At 43.1% G+C, this 20,155-nt stretch overlaps 1 protein-coding gene across 1 annotated transcript in view; it reads left to right on the top strand.

Annotated features, from left to right (window-relative positions):
- The window catches only part of LOC134357717 (MARVEL domain-containing protein 3-like), a 28,774-nt gene extending 20,434 nt beyond the window's left edge, over positions 1–8,340 (top strand). Inside the window, exon 4 of the mRNA XM_063069339.1 lies at positions 6,688–8,340. Within this exon, the coding sequence (XP_062925409.1) occupies positions 6,688–7,379 (692 nt within the window). The 3' untranslated portion in view covers positions 7,380–8,340. The remainder of the gene's footprint in view (positions 1–6,687) is intronic.
- The last annotated feature ends 11,815 nt before the right edge of the window (positions 8,341–20,155 follow it).

The following is a 20,155-nucleotide window of genomic DNA, read 5'->3' as shown; positions in this document are numbered from 1 at the left end:
TTTGTTACCCAACAACATCTGCATGTTATGCTGCTGGCATTTAGGGCAGCAATGAAGGTCCTCCATCTCTGGTGGTGTTCAGGGCTTCCTTCATCATGGCAATATCTTCCTCTCAGTTTTCACCACTATCAGTCATGCAAGTCCTGGGTGGAGATTCAAGAATACCATCGCAGTCAGATGTAGAAGGATTCTTCATTGCCGTTTCGGTAACAATTTTGTTTTTTTCAGTCAGGGCTGTTAGCCTTGAGCTGACCACCCCCCTCCCCCCCCAAACCTGGAGGACCGCTAGAGCACTCTTGGTCTATCCTCCAACCTTTGACCTGTTTGGCATGGGTAACCTTACTTACCAAAGGCCAAAGCACAAAGCCCCGACTCCAGCCAACATAGTTCTCCAGGTCAAAGTTATGGTCCTCTTGTAGGTTTGTACCCCAAGCTACTTGTTAGTTAGAACTGAACAGAATCAAACAGTGTGCGCGAGAGGATCAGAGAAACAGTTGTGACAGGAGAGGAAGACTGGCTGCTGGCTCGGCTCGGCTCAACCCTGCCTCTGTTGCTGCAATTCTGTGAGGTGGGAAATGAAACCACTCAGGAATGCTCCACTAACTCTGCCATGGATGGTCTCAAGCCTGGCTGTGATAGGAGGAGTGCTGGGCATGGGACTAGCAACTCCATTCCGTAAAAACCCAGTGCCCCACAGACCTCATTCCTGGGAGAGGAGGGAATCGTCGATGGGCTGCATCTGGGGACAGCTTGAAGGAATGGCCCAGAACAGGGCACTCTGGAAAGCTGCTGTCGGTACGCCTTAGTAGGGGTGATGGGCTTAAATAAAGTAAGAAAGAAATGCCCCATTCCCACCCCAAAACAGCTGGTAAATCCATCCCTATCCATGCAGCTAGTCTCCGAGACACTCATTCATATGTACAGAGTGCCCGCAAGTCTGGCCGTAAATGTAACACTGGAAGTGGGAATACACTTTATCTAAATTCCCAGCACAGTTTTGACATGGAGTTGCAAGTAAAATAGTCATCTGACTAGTGCAAGAAAGAATATTGTATGATAAAGCAAAAAAAAATCAAATTAATCAGAAGCAGACTCTTTAAATAGTAGAGGAGGCAGATTTGCAGAGGCTGCTACTGAATGATAGACAAGTTCTCCAGAGGTGTACTGTGATCTGAAGAAAAGTAAATAATGAACATAACTGCAGCTGTTTACTTATAGTGATGTGCTCTGCAAGAGTGACTGAATTATCTCCACTCGGACTGAGTATAAGATTACACCTTTTCTTGGCAAGAGATATCAGAGTTTTAAATTAGAAGCCACGAAAGAAAGTAACAACACTAGTGCTGGATTCCAATGAGATTATTAACTTTATTCACCAAACTTCCAGTTGTTAAACTAGTTTCTCTACACAAAGAGAATAAACTTTGAAACTGTAGCAGTGGTCAATGAATGGATTTATCAAAGTAAATCAGGAAGCTAACAATATGTGCCTTTATGCTGATGACTAATTATTTCATTTCCTGATTATAATTGCCATTTTTGGAGAATTAATCTTGAAATACAACTGGGGTATTGGTTAATCAGGGCAGCTGCTTTTTGGGACTTTTAGAGAACAAAAACTAATTGAAAAAATAGCCAGGATTCCCTTTGTTTAGTTGGAAAACTATGCTGCTTAATTCGGACAGGAGATTGTTGCCAAACAGTTTCTAATTAGCATCAGTTGCGTGTACTTGCGCGGCCGTTGGACACTACATTGTGCTTAGAGTGAACAGTTTTTAAAGAGCGTCAGTTGCGTGTGTTTGTGCTCAAACACAGTAATCTTTTAAAGGGTGTTTTAAAGACTTATTGTTTTACAACATTGAATCACAGTGGATTTAATTTGGCTTTTTAGACACTGATCAACAGAAAAGACTCATTCTAGTCAAAGTAAAAATAAATTTCTACAAATTGGTCAGAATGTATTACAATTATTAAACAATAATTGATTGCATAATTTACTCACCCCATTCAAGTCAGTATTTAGTAGATGCACCTTTGGCAGCAATTACAGCCTTGAGTCTGTGTGGATAGGTCTCTTATCAGCTTTGCACGTCTGGACACTGGAATTTTTCCCCATTCTTCTTCACAAAAACTACTCAAAATCAGATTGCATGAAGATAGAGTGAAGAGCCCTTTTCAAGTCCAACCACAAATTCTCAATTGGATTGAGGTCTGGACTCTGACTTGGCCACTCCAGGACATTAACTTTATTGTTTTTAAGGCATTCCTGTGTAGCTTTGGCATTATAGAACATAGAATAGTACAGACAGTACAGACCCTTCAGCCCACAATGTTGTGCCGACCCTCAAACCCTGCCTCCCATATAAGTCCCCACCTTAGATTCCTCCATATACCTGTCTAGTAGTCTCTTAAACTTCACTAGTGTATCTGCCTCCACCACTGATTCAGGCAGTGCATTCCACGCACCAACCACTCTCCGAATAAAAAACGTTCCTCTAATATCCCCCTTGAACTTCCCACCCCTTACCTTAAAGCCATGTCCTCTTGTATTGAGCAGTGGTGCCCTGGGGAAGAGGCGCTGGCTATCCACTCTATCTATTCCTCTTATTATCTTGTACACCTCTATCATGTCTCCTCTCATCCTCCTTCTCTCCAAAGAGTAAAGCCCTAGCTCCCTTAATCTCTGATCATAATGCATACTTTCTAAACCAGGCAGCACCTTGGTAAATCTCCTCTGTACCCTTTCCAATGCTTCCACATCCTTCCTATAGTGAGGTGACCAGAACTGGACACAATACTCCAAGTGTGGCCTAACCAACGTTTTATAGAGCTGCATCATTACATCGCGACTCTTAAACTCTATCCCTCGACTTATGAAAAATAACACCCCATAAGCTTTCTTAACTACCCTATCCACCTGTGAGGCAACTTTCAGGGATCTGTGGACATGTACCCCCAGATCCCTCTGCTCCTCCACACTACCAAGTATCCTGCCATTTACTTTGTACTCTGTCTTGGAGTTTGCCCTTCCAAAGTGTACCACCTCACACTTCTCCGGGTTGAACTCCATCTGCCACTTCTCAGTCCACTTCTGCATCCTATCAATGTCTCTCTGCAATCTTTGACAATCCTCTACACTATCTACAACACCACCAACCTTTGTGTCGTCTGCAAACTTGCCAACCCACCCTTCTACCCCCACATCCAGGTCGTTAATAAAAATCACGAAAAGTAGAGGTCCCAGAAGAGATCCTTCTGGGACACCACTAGTCACAATCCTCCAATCTGAATGTACTCCCTCCACCACCACCCTCTGCCTTCTGCAGGCAAGCCAATTCTGAATCCACCTGGCCAAACTTCCCTGGATCCCATGCCTTCTAACTTTCTGAATAAGCCTACCATGTGGAACCTTGTCAAATGCCTTACTAAAATCCATATAGATCATATCCTCTGCACTACCCTCATCTGTATGCCTGGTCACCTCCGCAAAGAACTCTTATCAGGCTTGTTAGACACGATCTGCCCTTCACAAAGCCATGCTGACTGTCCCTGATCAGACCATGATTCTCTAAATGCCTATAGATCCTATCTCTAAGAATCTTTTCCAACAGCTTTCCCACCACAGACGTAATGCTCACTGGTCTATAATTACCCGGACCATCCCTACTACCTTTTTTGAACAAGGGAACAACATTCGCCTTCCTCCAATCCTCCGGTACCATTCCCGTGGACAACGAGGACATTAAGATCCTAGCCAGAGGCTCAGCAATCTCTTCTCTCGCCTCGTGCAGCAGCCTGGGGAATATTCCGTCAGGCCCCGGGGACTTATCTGTCCTAATGTATTTTAACAACTCCAACACCTCCTCTCCCTTAATATCAGCATGCTCCCGAAAATCAACCTCACTCATATTGTCCTCACCATCATCAAGTTCCCTCTCATTGGTGAATACCGAAGAGAAGTATTCATTGAGGACCTCGCTCACTTCCACAGCCTCCAGGCACATCTTCCCACCTTTATCTCTAATCGGTCCTCTAATAGGTAATATGCTTGGGGTTATTGTCTTGCTGGAAAACAAAGCTTCCAAGATGCAGCTCTCATGCAGACTGAGACAGGTTTTTCCTTCAGGATTTCCCTGCATTTTGCTGCATTCATTTTACCCTCTACTTTCATCAGCTTTCCAGAGCCTGTTGCAGTGAAGCATCCCAACGACATGGTGCAGCCCTCACTATGCTTCACGGTAGGGATGGTGTGTTTTTGATGATGTTCGGTGTTTGGCTTATACGAAACATAATGTTTAGCCTGATGGCCAAAATCAGACTATAGAACTTTCCAGCTGACTTCAGAGTCTCGCACATGCTGTCTGGCAAACTCTAGCTGAGATTTTATGTGAGTTCTCCCCTCAAGTGTGCCTTTCTGTTTGCCACTCTCCCATAAGGATGCAACCAGTGAAGCACCCAGGCAACAGTTGTTGTATGCACACAATCTCTCACGTCTCAGCCGCTGAAGCTTGTAACTCCTCCAGAGTTGTCGTGGGTCTCTTGTTGTGGCCTCCCTCACTAGTCCCCTTCTTGCACAGTTAGTCAGTTTTTGAGGACAGCCTGCTCTAGACAGATTTACACCAGTGCCATGTTCTTTCTGTTTCTTGATGCTTGACTTCACTGTGCTCCAAGGAATATTCAGCAACTTGGAAATTTTCCTGTATCCATCTTCTGTCTTGTCCCTTTCAATAACCTTTTCACAGAGTTGCTTGGAGAGTACTTTTGTCTTTATAGTGTAGTTTTTGCCAGGATACTGACTCACCAGCAGCTGAACCTTCCAGATACAGTGTATGTTTACTACAACCAATTGAAGTAAATGATTGTAGCAAGTTGGAGGAGAAGATGGCAGTGCACACGGCCACTTCAGTGGTGATGTCTGTTATCTGTGAAGCAGGGGACCGTGCACAATTCTGATTTGATGGAGACGGACGTGAGAGTACGGGAACATCTGGAAAACTTCTGAAATGCCCGTTTCGCTGCCGCTGCTACTGTGTGGTAACCGGAATCTCCGGCACAGAAGGCCCCGAAATCCTCGGCTTTGCGTGTTTCAGTGGCCGGGGCGAGGTCGAAGGCGCTCGGCAGAGGATGGCGCTCGGGAGGCTGTATTGGAGAGGCTGGTCGGAGGCTCGAAGTTTTTGGACGGATGGACTCAGTGTCGGTTGTGGTCAGCTGCTTCCAAGGCATCGGCAAGTTGACGGTGCCTGGAGGTTTATGGCAGGGAGTTTCTCCCTTTTGCCGCCGCTATCGGGGACTCGGGAGTCGATCGACTCAGGGACTTTTGAGATTTTATTTACTGTGCCCATGGTTTGTTCTTCATCAAATTATGGTATTGCTTTGCACTGCTGTAACTATATGTTATAATTATGTGGTTCTGGCAGTGTTAGGCTTTGGTTTGTCCTGTTTTCTGTGATATCACTCCGGAGAAACATTGTATCATTTCTTAATGCATTTCTAAATGACAATAGAAGAGGACTGAGTGTTCTCATAATCTAAAAAAAAATACCTTGACTGCACACAGGTGATCTCCATTTAAGTAATTATGTGATTTCTAAAACCAATTGGCTGCACCAGTGATGGTTTAGTGTGTCATATAAAAGGGGGTGAATACTTATGCAAATCAATTATTTTGTGTTTTTATATCTAATTAATTTAGATCACTTTGTAGAGATCTGTTTTCACTTTGACACAAAATAGACTTTTTCTGTTGGTCAGTGTCAAAAAAAGCCAAATTAAATCCACTGTGATTCAATGTTGTAAAACAATAAAACATGAAAACATCCAAGCCCGGGGGTGGGGTGGGGGGGATGAATACTTTTTATAGGCACTGTATAGTATACATACTTTGATAATAAATGTACTTTGAACTTCAATCTCCTAGGATTTTCAGTCACAACAGTTTCTAGAGTTTATAGAGAATGGAGCGAAAAGCAGAAAAAACCCACCCAGTGAGTAGCAGTTCTGTGCACAAAAACAGCTTCTTAATGAGAGGTCAGAGGAGAATGATCAGACTGGCTCAAGCTGACAGGAAGGCCACAGTAACTCAAATAATGACGTGTTACAACAGTGGTGTGCAGAGGAGCATGTCTGAATGTCCAACAGTCAACTGTTGAAGCGGATGGCTACAGCAGCAGATGGCCATGAACGTACACTCAGTGACCACTTCATTAGATAAAGGAGGTACCCAATAATGTTAGGACTGAGTGTACTTTTCATTTGGGAATTAATCATTATCTGGAATTGATTGCTGAAAGGGCAGGGGAAGATTTGATTACTATTTTCCAAAGCAAATTGATAGTTATTAGAGAGTAAAAGTTAACGAGAAGGGCTGTGAGAGAACATTTGAATGGGCTGGATGAACTTTTCTTGCAGAAGGACATTGTGGATTCACTGGACCATATGGCCTTTTTCACCACTGCAGCTGCTTTATCATTCCCTGATCCATGTGACCCATGCTCCTTTTGTTCTCGGCCAGCCCATCCTGCATTAATCTTAAAGCGAGCTATCTCCATGACTATTATCACAAAGAAGTCATTTTGTGTTGCAATTGTTTTTTGAAAAGTAGCCATTGGCCGGGAATGTTCAAGGAAAATATTTGACATTTACAATGTGAAGTTGTGTAATAATTGTGTGGTTATGTTTTGTTGACAGGTGTCTTGCAGTTTTCTGAAATCACAACCAATCTCATGGTCCTGATCTGTGTGGCAGCATCCCAAGCAGCGATATCTGGATACACATCAATGGGCGGTCTCGGGATAGGCTCTTTTAGCATCGATTCAGCATACAGCCCTTTCCAAGGAACAGAACTGAAGCAAGTCCGGGAACTTGATATGCAGTTTAGTCAAATGAGAACCCCTGGTGTATACGGAGGGGTGACGGTCAGCATTGTCTTTGGTTGTCTGACAATTCTTTTTCTGGTCGGTGGGGCTAAACCTCTTCACCGCATTTCCTCAAAAGTTCTCATGGCTGAATTTGCGTTCAACATCATTGCGTGCATAGGGTATGTAGTGGGTGTTGGACTTTACCTCCATCTCATAATTACAGTAAACAGCACTGAGGTTTGTAGATTAAGACACCGTCTGTATGCAGGCCGGGGTTACACTTTTATGAATTGTGATGTTCAGGGAGGAGATGCTGCAGTTGCATTATTTGGCTTGATTTCTGCTTGCTTGTATTGTGGAAGTGCAGTTCTGAGTTTCCTGACATTGAGATCTTTGAAGAAAATCTTGAGAAATATGCACATGAACAATTCAGTTCAAAATTACTTGGACGAAGATGCATATAAAAACCATGCAGGTCACCAGGAGGCTAAACCTAACCACAACCTGTCAACCCTTGTGTAAGGTAGCTGCCCCACATTAAATATATCTTGATTCCTGAAAGCAAAATGCTGCAGATTCTGGAAAACTGGTGTAATACCAGAAATACTAAAAAGCCTTTATTTTATATCCCCATTGTGCTGAATGTGTACGATCTTGATATATATTTAATATGTCTCCTTTTAAAGTTTACCTTTAAGAGTTTAGGAGATATCTAGCAACATGATTAATCAATATTTCGATTATGAAAATGAATTTGTAGATTCTGGGCAGAAAATTTTTGTTGCTGATGCTAAAGAGTTGATTTAGTTATTGGCCGGTCATTGTTCCCCATCCAAATATTTAATTCCTTTGAAGCTAGGAACAGCATACAATAGGCTACTAATAACTTAGCAACTTTTTAGTGTTAGTGAGCAAATACTAACTTCTGCTGTAGTATATTTTATATATTGGCAACATTCATATGCTGTGGAAGTTACAATGTTCTTCTCAATATATCAGTGAATTTGAATATCACTTACTGAATGGTTATGAATGCTAGCCATCAATCATTGTGTGATGGAACTGAAATTTTTTAAATAATGTCTATCTTTCATTCTCTACAAGACATAGATATAATAAAACCTTCTGGATTAGAGTCAACATTTAAATTGCTGCAGTTCCACTCTTTTTGGTCAAAATGCTTTTTATTTTCACTGTGTCTCTATCTTAATACACTCTATGATAGCCAAGCTGGCTGAATAATGACGTTTTACAACAGCTTTACTTTTACCATAAAATCAAGTTAATTTAGCACTGCAGTCATAAATATGCTGAAAGCAGTGCACTTGCTGCTGTGTGTGTTTGAGATAAAGTCAGTGATGTTTGGTGACGAAAATAATCTGTATGATTTGTAAATATCTTTGCATCTAATAAGAATTCAATAATTTTTTTTTGTATTTGGTCTTGAGTTGATGAATAGAAACAAAGCATTTCTTTATTCTTTCTTGCAAATGTATCTTAAATAAACATATTTTCTAAAATACGGACTTTTAAGCATGTTTTTAGTAGTTGAGTAGATCAGCTATTTCTATTAATTTTACAAAAAGTGATTGAAATTATTATTGCCCGTAATCACGTGGCTATTTATATGAGTGACACTAACTTCCTCCATTTCAACAGTTCATAGCAGGATTCCGGAGGCCCAGTCAGCACCAAGAGCAGAGCGCTTTGGAGAGGTTACTCGCAGGTCAGCGAAACCTGAATAAAAGGAGAGCTTTGCGGGCGTTCGCGCATTCCCGAGGCCCAGTCAGTGGAGGGACCAGAGCACTGCGAAGGAAATAAAAGTACAGAAGGGGCAAGTGGGGTGGCCATTATTGGGAGTGGGCCAGTGGTGAGAATGGGAGCGTCAGGCTTTGAATCACGAAGCTTTGGCGAGAAGAGGCTGAAGCCGAAGAAACAGGATAGAGGATTTGGTCTTGGTTGCCCATTGTACAGTGCAGGCAGGATGGCAGATATGGCAGTGGAATGCTCCTCCTGCAGGATGTGGGAATTCATGGAATCCTGATAGTCTCCCTGATGTCTACACCTGCGGGAAGTGCAGCCAAGTGAAAGACCGCATTAAGGAGCTGGAGCTGGATGAATTTAGGATCCAACTAGGAGGCAGAGCATTTGATAGATGCGACTTTTGAGCAGGTGGTAACGCCTAGAGTAATTGGGAAGAGAGGGTGAGGCTGATGCTGCGCAACGCTCCCTCACTTAAATCCAAATCAAGCGCTAGTCTCAACACCAATGGTGTTGAGGTCTTCATCAATGACGATGGACAAACCTTTACACCTAGAGTGCAGAACTCCAGGAAGAGATGGGTGAACACCAAGAGAATAAAGGGAGAAGGAAGTCAATGCAGGGTCCCCTTGTGGCCATTCCCCTCAGCAACAGGTATACCCCTTTGGATATTGCTCAGGGGGATGATCTATCTGGGCAAGGCAGCAACAGCCAGACCAATAGCACTGTGGTCGGCTCTGAGCTTCTGAAGTGTAGAGTGAAGTCAGGCGGAGCAATTGTCATAGGAAACTCAATAGTTAGGAGCACAGATAGGAGAGTCTGCGGCAGCAAAAAAGATGCTAGGATAGTGTGTTACTTCCTGGGAGTGAGGGTTCAGGATGTCTCTGAGCGGTTGCTGAATATTCTTGAAGGGGAGGGTGAGCAGCCGGAGGTCGTGGGACATGTTGGTGCCAATGAAATAGGCAGGAGACGGGTAGAGGAGTAAGTTTAGGGAGTTGGGACAGAGGCTGAAGAGTAGGACCTCTGGTGGTAATCTCCAGATTGCTCCTGGTGCAACGAGCTAGTGAAGGTCAGAACAGGAAGATAGTGCAGATGAATGAGTGGCTGAGGAGATGCTGCAGGGGGCCAGGGTTCAAGTTCTTGGATCATTGGAACCTTTTCTAGAGAAGGGCTGACCTGTACAAGTGGGACAGGTTACATCTGAACTGGAGGGGAACCAATCTCCTGGGAGGGAGGTCTGCTAATGCTGTTGGGCAGGGTTTAAACAAGATTTGCAGGGGGTAGGAACCGAAGTGAAGAGGCAGAGGATGGGGTGGTTAGTGCACAAGTAGAGATAGCTTGTAGGGAGTTTGTGAGGAAGGATAGGCAGATATTAGAGCAAAGATGCACTCAGCCTGATGGTTTGAGATGTGTCTATTTTAATACAAGGAGTATCATAAACAAGGCAGATGAACTTAAGAGTGCGGATCAATATATGGAACTATGATGTTGTGTCTCTGTAGAGACTTGGGCAGGGGCAGGAATGCCTGCTGAATGTGCCAGGCTTTAGATGTTTCAAAAAGGACAGGGAGGAAGACAAAAGAGTTGGGGGTGTGGCATTGCTAATCAGGGATATTCTCACAGCTGCAGAAAAGGAGGAAGTCATAGAGAAATTATCTACTGAGTCATTGAGGGTGAAAGTCAAAAACAGGAATTGGGCAATAACTCTGCTGGGTGAATTTTATAGACTCCCCCCCCCCCCACCCAAATAGTAAAGGAGACATCAAGGAGCAGATAGGGAGTCAGACTCTGGAACAATGCAATAGTAATAGGGTTGTTGTGACTTTCCTAATTTTAACTTTCCTAATTTTGACTGGCATCTCCTTAGAGCAAGGAGTTTAGCTGGGCTGGAGTTTGTTACGTGTGTTCAGGAAGGTTTCCTGACACAATATGTAGATAAGCCAATTAGAGGAGAGGCTGTACTTGATCTGGTATTGAGAAATGAACCTGGTCTCTCGGTGGGAGAGCATTTTGGAAGTACTGATCACAACTCTTATCTCCTTTACCATGGCGCTGGAGAGGGATAGGAGTAGACAGTTTGGGAAAGCTTGATTGGGATAGGGGGCTACATGGTGCTATTAGGCAGGAACTTGGGAACATAAATTGGGAGCAGATCTACTCAGGGAAATGCATGGCAGAAATGTGGCCAATGTTCAGGTGTACAAAGGATGTCGAAAATCTAGTTAAGAAGAAAAGCTTATGAAAGATTCAAGAGACTAGGTACTTATAGAGCTCTAGAAAATTACAAGGGTGCCAAGAAGGAGCTCAAGAATAGAACATAGAATATAGAATACTACAGCACAGTACAGGCCCTTCGGCCCACAATGTTGTGCCAACCCTTAAACCCTGCCTCCAGTGCTGGATTAACCTAGTAGCAAAAGTAGCATAAGCTACGGGCCCCGCACTAAATGCTTGCAAGCTGCAGTCTGGTGAAATCGGCATCTCACCGTATTCTCATGACGATCTGGCAACGCTGCTGTTTTCATGTCGGGGGAGCTGCATGCTGCATGGTATGTGTGTGCAGGCGTGTGTTGGCTCCTTGCTGTGGCTTGGTGACTTTTGTGCCATCTCCCACGCTCCCAAGCCGCTGCAGCGTGCACTGTTACGCCACTAACTTTGACTGTGCGCTATGTCTTGCCATCTAGACCAGTTGAAAGATTGTGAAGTTTTTGGATATGGAAGGTCATAGTGCTGAGCAGCTCACTCAAAGTTTACCTGACTTTTTAAAGGAAAATGACATTGATATAAAAGACTGCCGTGGTCAAAGTTATGACAATGCCAGCAACATGAGTGGCAAGTAGAGTGGCAAGTAAAGTGGCTTACAAGCACGAATTAAAGAGCTAAATGAGTTTGCGGATTACATTCCATGTTTCGCACATTCACTAAATTTGGTTGGAAAATGTGCTGCTGAATGTTGTCAAGAAGCATTAATTTTCTTCCAATTTGTAGAAAGCCTGTACACATTTTTTTCTGCTTCTACTTATCGGTGGGATCTCCTTTCTGCTGCATTATCTGATGGTGGTGCTCATTTGCCCATTTTGAAAAGAATGTCTGATACCAGGAGGTCAGCTCGTACACAGATGCAACAAAAGCACTTTTACACAGCTTTTCTGCAATAAAACAAGTCTTGGATGACATTTCAAATAACAATGACCAGAAGGCAGAGTGTCGACAACAGGCTCGTGGACTACTTTCAACCATGATGAAGTATGACCAGTGCTTCTTTGCAATCTTCTGGCCAAGACTTGAACACAGCTTGTGCACTCTATGAATCCTTGCATGGATATATTCAAGCTATGCGGTCTACTTTTTCAGACATTGAGCAAAAAGCCAAGGATCTGACTAAGTGTGAAGATTATCAACAGCAAACTCAAAGAAAACACAAGCAAAATCACGCGTATGATGATTTCAGTGGTTCCAGCACTCTTGATCCACTTGTTGAATCTCAAACCCCTTCTCAGAAGTTTAAAAACCGAACATTTCTTGCCATTATTGACAGCTTGCTTTCTGCCCTGTCAAAAAGGCAGAAAGCTTATCTAAAGGTGAATGGTGTTTTTGGATTCCTTCATCAGTTACAGTCGTTTACACCTGAAGAGATCGTAAAGAGGTCATCAGATCTTATTAAATCATATCCGGAAGATCTAGAAGAAAGTCTTGATGAAGAATTTGTGCAGTTTACTGAACTGTTGAAAACTGATCTTGCTTCTCATATTGGTGGCAAAAAAAGACCTTGTAGAGTTACAGTTGTACTGTTTGATAACTGACAATTCTTTGGAGTCATGTTTTCCAAATGTAGAAAATACCTTGCGCATCTATTTGTCACTCACAGTTAATAACTGCAGTGGAGAATGCTCATTTTCAAAACTGAAAAGGATTAAAAATGAAATAAGGAGCATGAAGGGTCAAAACAGATAGAACAATCTCACTCTAATGAGCATTGAACATGAACTTCTGTGTGAAATAGACATTTCCAATACAGGTCCACAATCCCTTATCCAAAATCCTTGGGGCCAGTTGCATTTTGGAATTCAGAGTTTTTCGGATTTCAGACCCCCCACCGTGCCGATACCTTATTTAACCTGGGTCAGTGCAGTGGACTTTAGGACCCAGTGGCGCACCAAACCTATGCACATCCTCCTATAGACTTTAAATCATCTCTAGATTACTTATAATACCTAATACAATGTAAGTGCTATGTAAATAATTGTTATACTGTATTGTTTAGGGAATAATGACAAGAAGAAATTTTATTTCCAACAAAAACATTCAATAAAACATTAAAATATACAGCTTCAAACAAACCGAATCAAACACATGGTAAATGACTTATTGGAATAAATGTAGAACGTCACTGTCATTATAAAACTTCAGTAACTTGTCTTTCTGTTTATTTAAATCATATACAGTGGTAGTTCCGACACTACTTTCTTCAGTAAGATGCCACACAGACACACCACGATCAAGCTTCTGCAATAACTCCACTTTCTGCATTATTGACAGAGAAGATTCCTTCTCTTTTTCTCATTGTTACCCATTGGGGTATCTGCAGCTCTTTTTGACATTTTCACTGTGAAATTAAACACAAAGTCAACAGTGAACACAAAATACCAGCGAACAGTAAATGCACCTGTAACCAGTATGAGCGTTGAGCCACCGCTGACATCTGGCAGCCTCTGCTCGTGCTGCCACGTCACACCTGAGTGACGTCAGCTATTGGCGAAAAAAACTTTGGTTTTCGGAGCATTTTTGGATTTCAGAATTTCGGATAAAGGAATGTGCACCTGTATCATCAATAAATTTGCTCATGCTACATCTAGAAAATGTAACTTTTAGATAGTTTTGTTATTTTTGACATTTGAAATTGATACCTACAGGTAAGTAATACTATTACTGAAGTGTCAGAAATTTGTCATATTATCTGGCTGTATAGCAAATGAAAAAATTGAATTACTTCACTATGCAAGTAAGTAATTTATGTTTTAATACTTATGTGCATTTTTTAAATTTAGGGCCCCTTTATAACATATGCTACAGGTCCTGCACTAGCTTAATCCGGCCCTGCCATATAACCCTCCACCTTATATTCCTCCATATACCTGTCTAGTAGTCTCTTAAACTTCACTAGTGTATCTGCCTCCACCACTGACTCAGGCAGTGCATTCCACGCACCAACCACTCTCTGAGTAAAAAACCTTCCTCTAATATCCCCCTTGAACTTCCCACCCCTTACCTTAAAGCCATGTCCTCTTGTATTGAGCAGTGGTGCCCTGGGGAAGAGGTGCTGGCTGTCCACTCTATCTGTTCCTCTTAATATCTTGTATACCTCTATCATGTCTCCTCTCATCCTCCTTCTCTCCAAAGAGTAAAGCCCTAGCTCCCTTAATCTCTGATCATAATGCATACTCTCTAAACCAGGCAGCATCCTGGTTAATCTCCTCTGTACCCTTTCCAATGCTTCCACATCCTTCCTATAGGGAGACGACAAGAACTGGACACAGTACTCCAAGTGTGGCCTAACTAGAGTTTTATACAGCTGCATCATTACCTCGCGACTCTTAAACTCTATCTCTTGACTTATGAAAACGAACACCCCATAAGCTTTCTTAACTACCCTATCCACCTGTGAGGCAACTTTCAGGGATCTTTGGACATGCACCCCCAGATCTCTCTGCTCCTCCACATTACCAAGTGTCCTGCCATTTACCTTGTATTCTGCCTTGGAGTTTGTCCTTCCAAAGTGTACTACCTCACACTTCTCCGGGTTGAACTCCATCTGCCACTTCTCAGTCCACTTCTGCATCCTATCAATGTCTCTCTGCAATCTTTGACAATCCTTTACACTATCCACAACATCACCAACCTTTGTTTCATCTGCAAACTTGCCAACCCACCCTTCTACCCCACATCCAGGTCGTTAATAAAAATCACAAAAAGTAGAGGTCCCAGAAGAGATCCTTGCGGGACACCACTAGTCACAATCTTCCAATCTGAATGTACTCCCTCCACTACCACCTCTGCCTTCCGCAGGCAAGCCAATTCTGAATCCACCTGGCCAAACTTCCCTGGATCCCATGCCTTCTGACTTTCTGAATAAGCCTACCATGAGGAACCTTGTCAAATGCCTTACTAAAATCCATGTAGATCACATCCACTGCACTACCCTCATCTACATGCCTGGTCACCTCCTCAAAGAACACTATCAGGCTTGTTAAATACGATCTGCCCTTCACAAAGCTATGCTGACTGTCCCTGATCAGACCATGATTCTCTAAATGTCCATAGATCCTATCTCTAAGAATCTTTTTCAATAGCTTTCCCACCACAGATGTAAGGCTCACTGGTCTGTAATCACCCAGACTATCCCTACTACCTTTTTTGAACAAGGGGACAACAGTCGCCTCCCTCCGATCCTCCGGTACCATTCCCGTGGACAACGAGGACATAAAGATCCTAGCCAGAGGCTCAGCAATCTCTTCTCTTGCCTCGTGGAGCAGCCTGGGGAATATGCTGTCAGGCCCCGGGGACTTATCCATCCTAATGTATTTTAACTACTCCAACACCTCCTCTCCCTTAATATCAACATGCTCCAGAACACAAACCTCACTCATATTGTCCTCACAGTCATCAAGTTCCCTCTCATTGGTGAATACCAAAGAGAAGTATTCATTGAGGACCTCGCTCACTTCCACAGCCTCCAGGCTCATCTTCCCACGTTTATCTCTAATCGGTCCTACCTTCACTCCTGTCATCCTTTTGTTCTTCACTTAATTGAAGAATGCCTTGGGGTTTTCCTTTACCCTACTCGCCAAGGTCTTGTCATGAAATTAGGAGAGCTAGAAGGCTCGAGAAGGCCTTAGTGAGCAGGATTAAGGAAAACCCCAAGGCATTCTCCAAGGATATGAAGAGCAAGAGGATGAGCCGTGTGGGAATAGGACCAATCAGGTGCGATAGTGGAAACAAGTGCATGGAGCCAGAGGAGGTAGTGGAGGTACTTAATGAATACTTTGCTTTAGTATTCACCAGTGAAAAGGACCTTGGCAATTGTGGGATGATTTACAGCAGACTGTAATGTATAGACTTTAAGAAAGAGGATACGCTGGAGCTGTTGAAAGGTATTAAGTTAGATAAGCCGCCAGGACGGGATGAGATATACCCCAGGCTGTGAAAAGCAAGGGAGGAGATTGCTCAGCCTCTAGCGATGACCTTTGTATCATCAATATGGATGGGTGAAGTACCAGAGGAATGAAAGGTTGTAAATGTGGTCCCCTTATTCAAGAAAGGGAGTAGAGATAACCCAGGAAATTATAGACCAGTGAGTCTTACTGCAGTGGTGGGCAAGTTGTTGGAGAAGATCCTGAGAGGCAGGATCTATGAGCATTTGGAGAGACATAATCTGATTAGGGATAGTCAGCATGGCTTTGTCAAGGGCAGGTCAAGCCTTATGAACCTAATTGAATTCTTTGAGGATGTAACAAAACACATTGGTGAAGGTGGAGCCATGGATATAGTGCCTATGGATTTCAGTAAGGCATTTGATAAGGTTCCCCATGCAAGGCTCATTCAGAAAGTAATGAGGCATGGGATCCAAGAAGACCTTGCTTTGTAGATCCAGAGTTGGCTTGTCCACAGAAGGCAAAGGGTGGTTGTAGATGGTTTGTATTCTGTATGGAGGTCGGTGACCAGTGGTGTTCTGCAGGGATCTGTTCTGGGGCCCCTCCTCTTTGTAATTTTTATAAATGACCTGGATGAAGAAGCAGAAGGGTGGGTTAGTAAGTTTGCTGATAACACAAAAGTTGGAGGTGCTGTGGATAGTCTGGTGGGTTGTCAGAGGTTACAGCAGGACATCGATTGGATGAATGGAGTTCAACCCAGTTAAGTGTGAAGTGGTTCATTTTGGTAGATCAAATTTGAAGACAAAATAAAATATTAATGTTAAGACTCTTGACAGTGTGGAGGATCAGCGAGATCTTGGGGTCCATGTCCATTGGACACTCAAAGCTGCTGTGAGGTTGACAGTATTGTTAAGAAGGCGTATGATGTGTTGGCCTTCATCAACCGTGTGATTGAGTTCAAGAGCCGTGAGGTAATGTTACAGCTGTATAAGACCTTGGTCAGATCCCACTTGGAGGACTGTGTTCAGTTCTGGTCACCTCACTACAGGAAGGATGTGGATAATATAGAGAGTGTACAGAGGAGATTCTACAGGAAGGATGTGGATAATATAGAGAGTGTACAGAGGAGATTCTACAGGAAGGATGTGGATACTATAGAGAGTGTACAGAGGAGATTCTACAGGAAGGATGTGGATACTATAGAGAGTGTACAGAGGAGATTCTACAGGAAGGATGTGGATACTATAGAGAGTGTACAGAGGAGATTCTACAGGAAGGATGTGGATAATATAGAGAGAGTGTACAGAGGAGATTTACAAGGATATTGCCTGGATTGCAGAGCTTGCCTTATGAGAATAGGTTGAGTGAACTTGGTCTTTTTTCTCTGGAGTAACAGAGGATAAGAGCTGACCTGATAGAGGTATACAAGATGATGACATGCTTTGATCATGTGAATTGCCAGAGGCTTTTTCCCAGGGCTGAAATGGCTAACACAAGGGGGCGTCATTTTAAGGTGCTTGGAAGTAGGTACAAGGGGTATGTCAGGGGTAAGTTTTTCACATACAGAGTGGTAGGTGTACAGAATCCACTGCCAGCAACGGTGGTGGAGGCGGATACAATAGGGTCTTTTAAGGGACTCTTAGATAGGTACATGGAGCTTAGAAAAATAGAGGGCTATGCGGTAGGGTAATTCTAGGCAGTTTCTAGAGTAGGTTAATTGGTCGGCACAACATTTGGGCCGAAGGGGGCCCTGAAATGTACTGTAGATTTCCATATTCTATATTTAGTAAGTACAAATGACTGTAAAGCAAACTGAGAAATCTTGAAAGGAAAGGAAAGGGAGAGGCTCTAATTCTGACTGTAGACCAGGAAGTATTGGTTCCACATTTGTTCAGTTCCTTATGGGAACATCGAATGAACCCACAGCTGGTTCACAAACCTTGAAAGAAGGTTCTAGCTGATGGTAATCTGCCACACTTGGCCCAACATAAACAGGCTTGCATCTGTGCATGAATTTTCCTGTCATTTTTATGTTCTGTTTTATTTTCATGTTAATTTAAAAATCATATTTCAATATTTTCTCCCAATTGCAGAAAACGTTTCTAATATGATCCAGAGCTGGCTCAGGAGCTTGCTTTATCTAATAGGGAGAATCAGGTGAAGATTTGAACCATCAAGGAACATGGAAAAAAAATAACAGTAGGCCATCCAACATCAAGCGTAATAGTTGGGTCCTCGTGGACTAATCCTTCTAGGATTATGCAACATAAGTAACATTTTAGAGGAATATTTATGTATTAAATGCAATTAACTGAATTGAAAAATAATATAGTACCTCCACTTGCACTGGGGTAGCAACAGGTCTAGAAATTGAATTTTATTTACTTATTGAGCTATAGTGCATGTTACAACTTCAGCTCTCGAGGTAACACAAAGGAGTCAGGACATAACAGGCATTACAGACAAAAGGTATTTATTAAGTTAAAGTTAAGGTAAAGGAAAAAAGAGTGATGTGTGCTGTGGTAGTGCTGGCTGCAGAATGGGAGATAGGGAGAGTGGGAGTGGGAATGGCCTTGTTTTTCTGCAGTCCCCAGCAGGTTCCGGTAATGGAAGGGTAATTGCAGGCGCCCCAGGAACTGCAACACAGGTTAAAGAGGAAACACAGGCCAGGAAATGTACAGGACATAACATCACCACTCTTAAAGAGGTTGCTCTGGGGCAAACTATAGCTAACCCAATAATGCATACAGTCTGTTCAATAAAGGATATAGGATGCAAACAGATGTCAGATACACTTACAACTTCAAAAGGGCATCTGCTAGCACATTGTCCCTTCCACAGATGTGGCAAAGCTTCAGGTCATACCCCGCAGGAATAAACTCCAGCACATTAAACACTGGTTAGAATTCCTCATGCTGTGGAGAAAGTCCAGACGGTTATGGTCTGTATTACACAATGAGTGGAAAATTGGGGAAAAAAATCAGACATCAGAATGATTCAGGGCAAGAATAATGACTAAGGCCTCCTCCTCTATTGTGGAGTAGAGCTTCTGATAGACCTCAGATTTCACAGATGCTCACACCCTGCGAATTATCTTGGAGAAACACAGCTCCGACACCAACATCATTAGCATCAACAGCAAGTTAAAGGCCCGACTGAGCTCAGGAGCTGCTCAGACAGGAGAACTACTCAGCAATGCCTTCAAATTCTCAAAGGCACACTGACATAATTCCGTCCAAAAATAAGGAACCTTGGGACTAAGCAGGAAAGTTAAGGGTGCAGGAACAGTGGAAAAGCTCTGCAAAAATTTCCAACAGTAACCTGCCATCCCGAGGAACCGTTTCAGATCTCTCTGGGATGCTGACACAGCAAAGTTCACAATAGGCTCTATTTTAGCCCCAGTAGGGCAGACTTGACCCTAGCCTACAACTTTACCCAGGTCAGTAAGTATAGTTTGCCCAAATTCATACCTGGAGAGGTTCAGGGTCAAATTTGCAACCACAAGCCACTTGAACTCCTGTTCCACCTGGGCTTGATGTTGAGACCAGATAGAGCTGTAAGTTACCAAACCATCAAGGTAAGCATCACAACCTGCAACTCCCTCCAGCACCTTATTGACCAGACCCTGAAAAGTTGCTGCTGCATTCCTCATTCCAAAAGCCATGACCTGGTACTGGCAAAAAGCATTAGGAGTCACAAAAGCAGAAATCTCACGGGCTTGCTGGGTTAATGGCACTTGCCAATAGTCCTTTAACTGATCTCATTTAGTGACAAAGGACGTGGAGCCAACCTGGCCAATACGGTCATCTACATAAGAACATAAGAAATAGGAGCAGGAGTAGGCCATCCGGCCCATCGAGCCTGCCCCGCCATTGAATAAGATCATGGCTGATCTGTCCGTAAACTCAGATCCATTTACCTGCCTTTTCCCCATAACCCTTAATTCCCTTACTATGTAAAAACCTATCTAACTGTTTCTTAAATATATTTAGTGAAGAAGCCTCAACTGCTTCCCTAGGCAGAGAATTCCACAGATTCACCACTCTCTGGGAAAAACAAGTTTCTCCTCACCTTCATCCTAAATCTTCTCTCCTGAATCTTGAGGCAATGTCCCCAAGTTCTATTCTCATCTACCAATGGAATCAACTTTCCTACTTCTATTTTATCTATCAAAATTTTGAATGTTTCTATAAGATTCCCTCTCATTCTCCTGAACTCCAGAGAGTATAGTCCCAGGCGATACCCCTTCATCCCTGGAATCAACCTGGTGAACCTCCTCTGCACTGCCTCCAAAGTCAGTATACCCTTCCTCAAGTATGGAGACCAGAATTGCACACAGTACTCCAGGTGAGGCCTCACCAGTACCCTGTATAGTTGCAGCATGAC

The sequence above is a fragment of the Mobula hypostoma genome, chromosome 17 (genome assembly GCF_963921235.1).
Source record: "Mobula hypostoma chromosome 17, sMobHyp1.1, whole genome shotgun sequence".
NCBI lineage: Eukaryota > Metazoa > Chordata > Chondrichthyes > Myliobatiformes > Myliobatidae > Mobula > Mobula hypostoma.
Note: the sequence above shows the minus strand (reverse complement) of the source record. Positions and strands in the feature narration are given on the sequence as shown.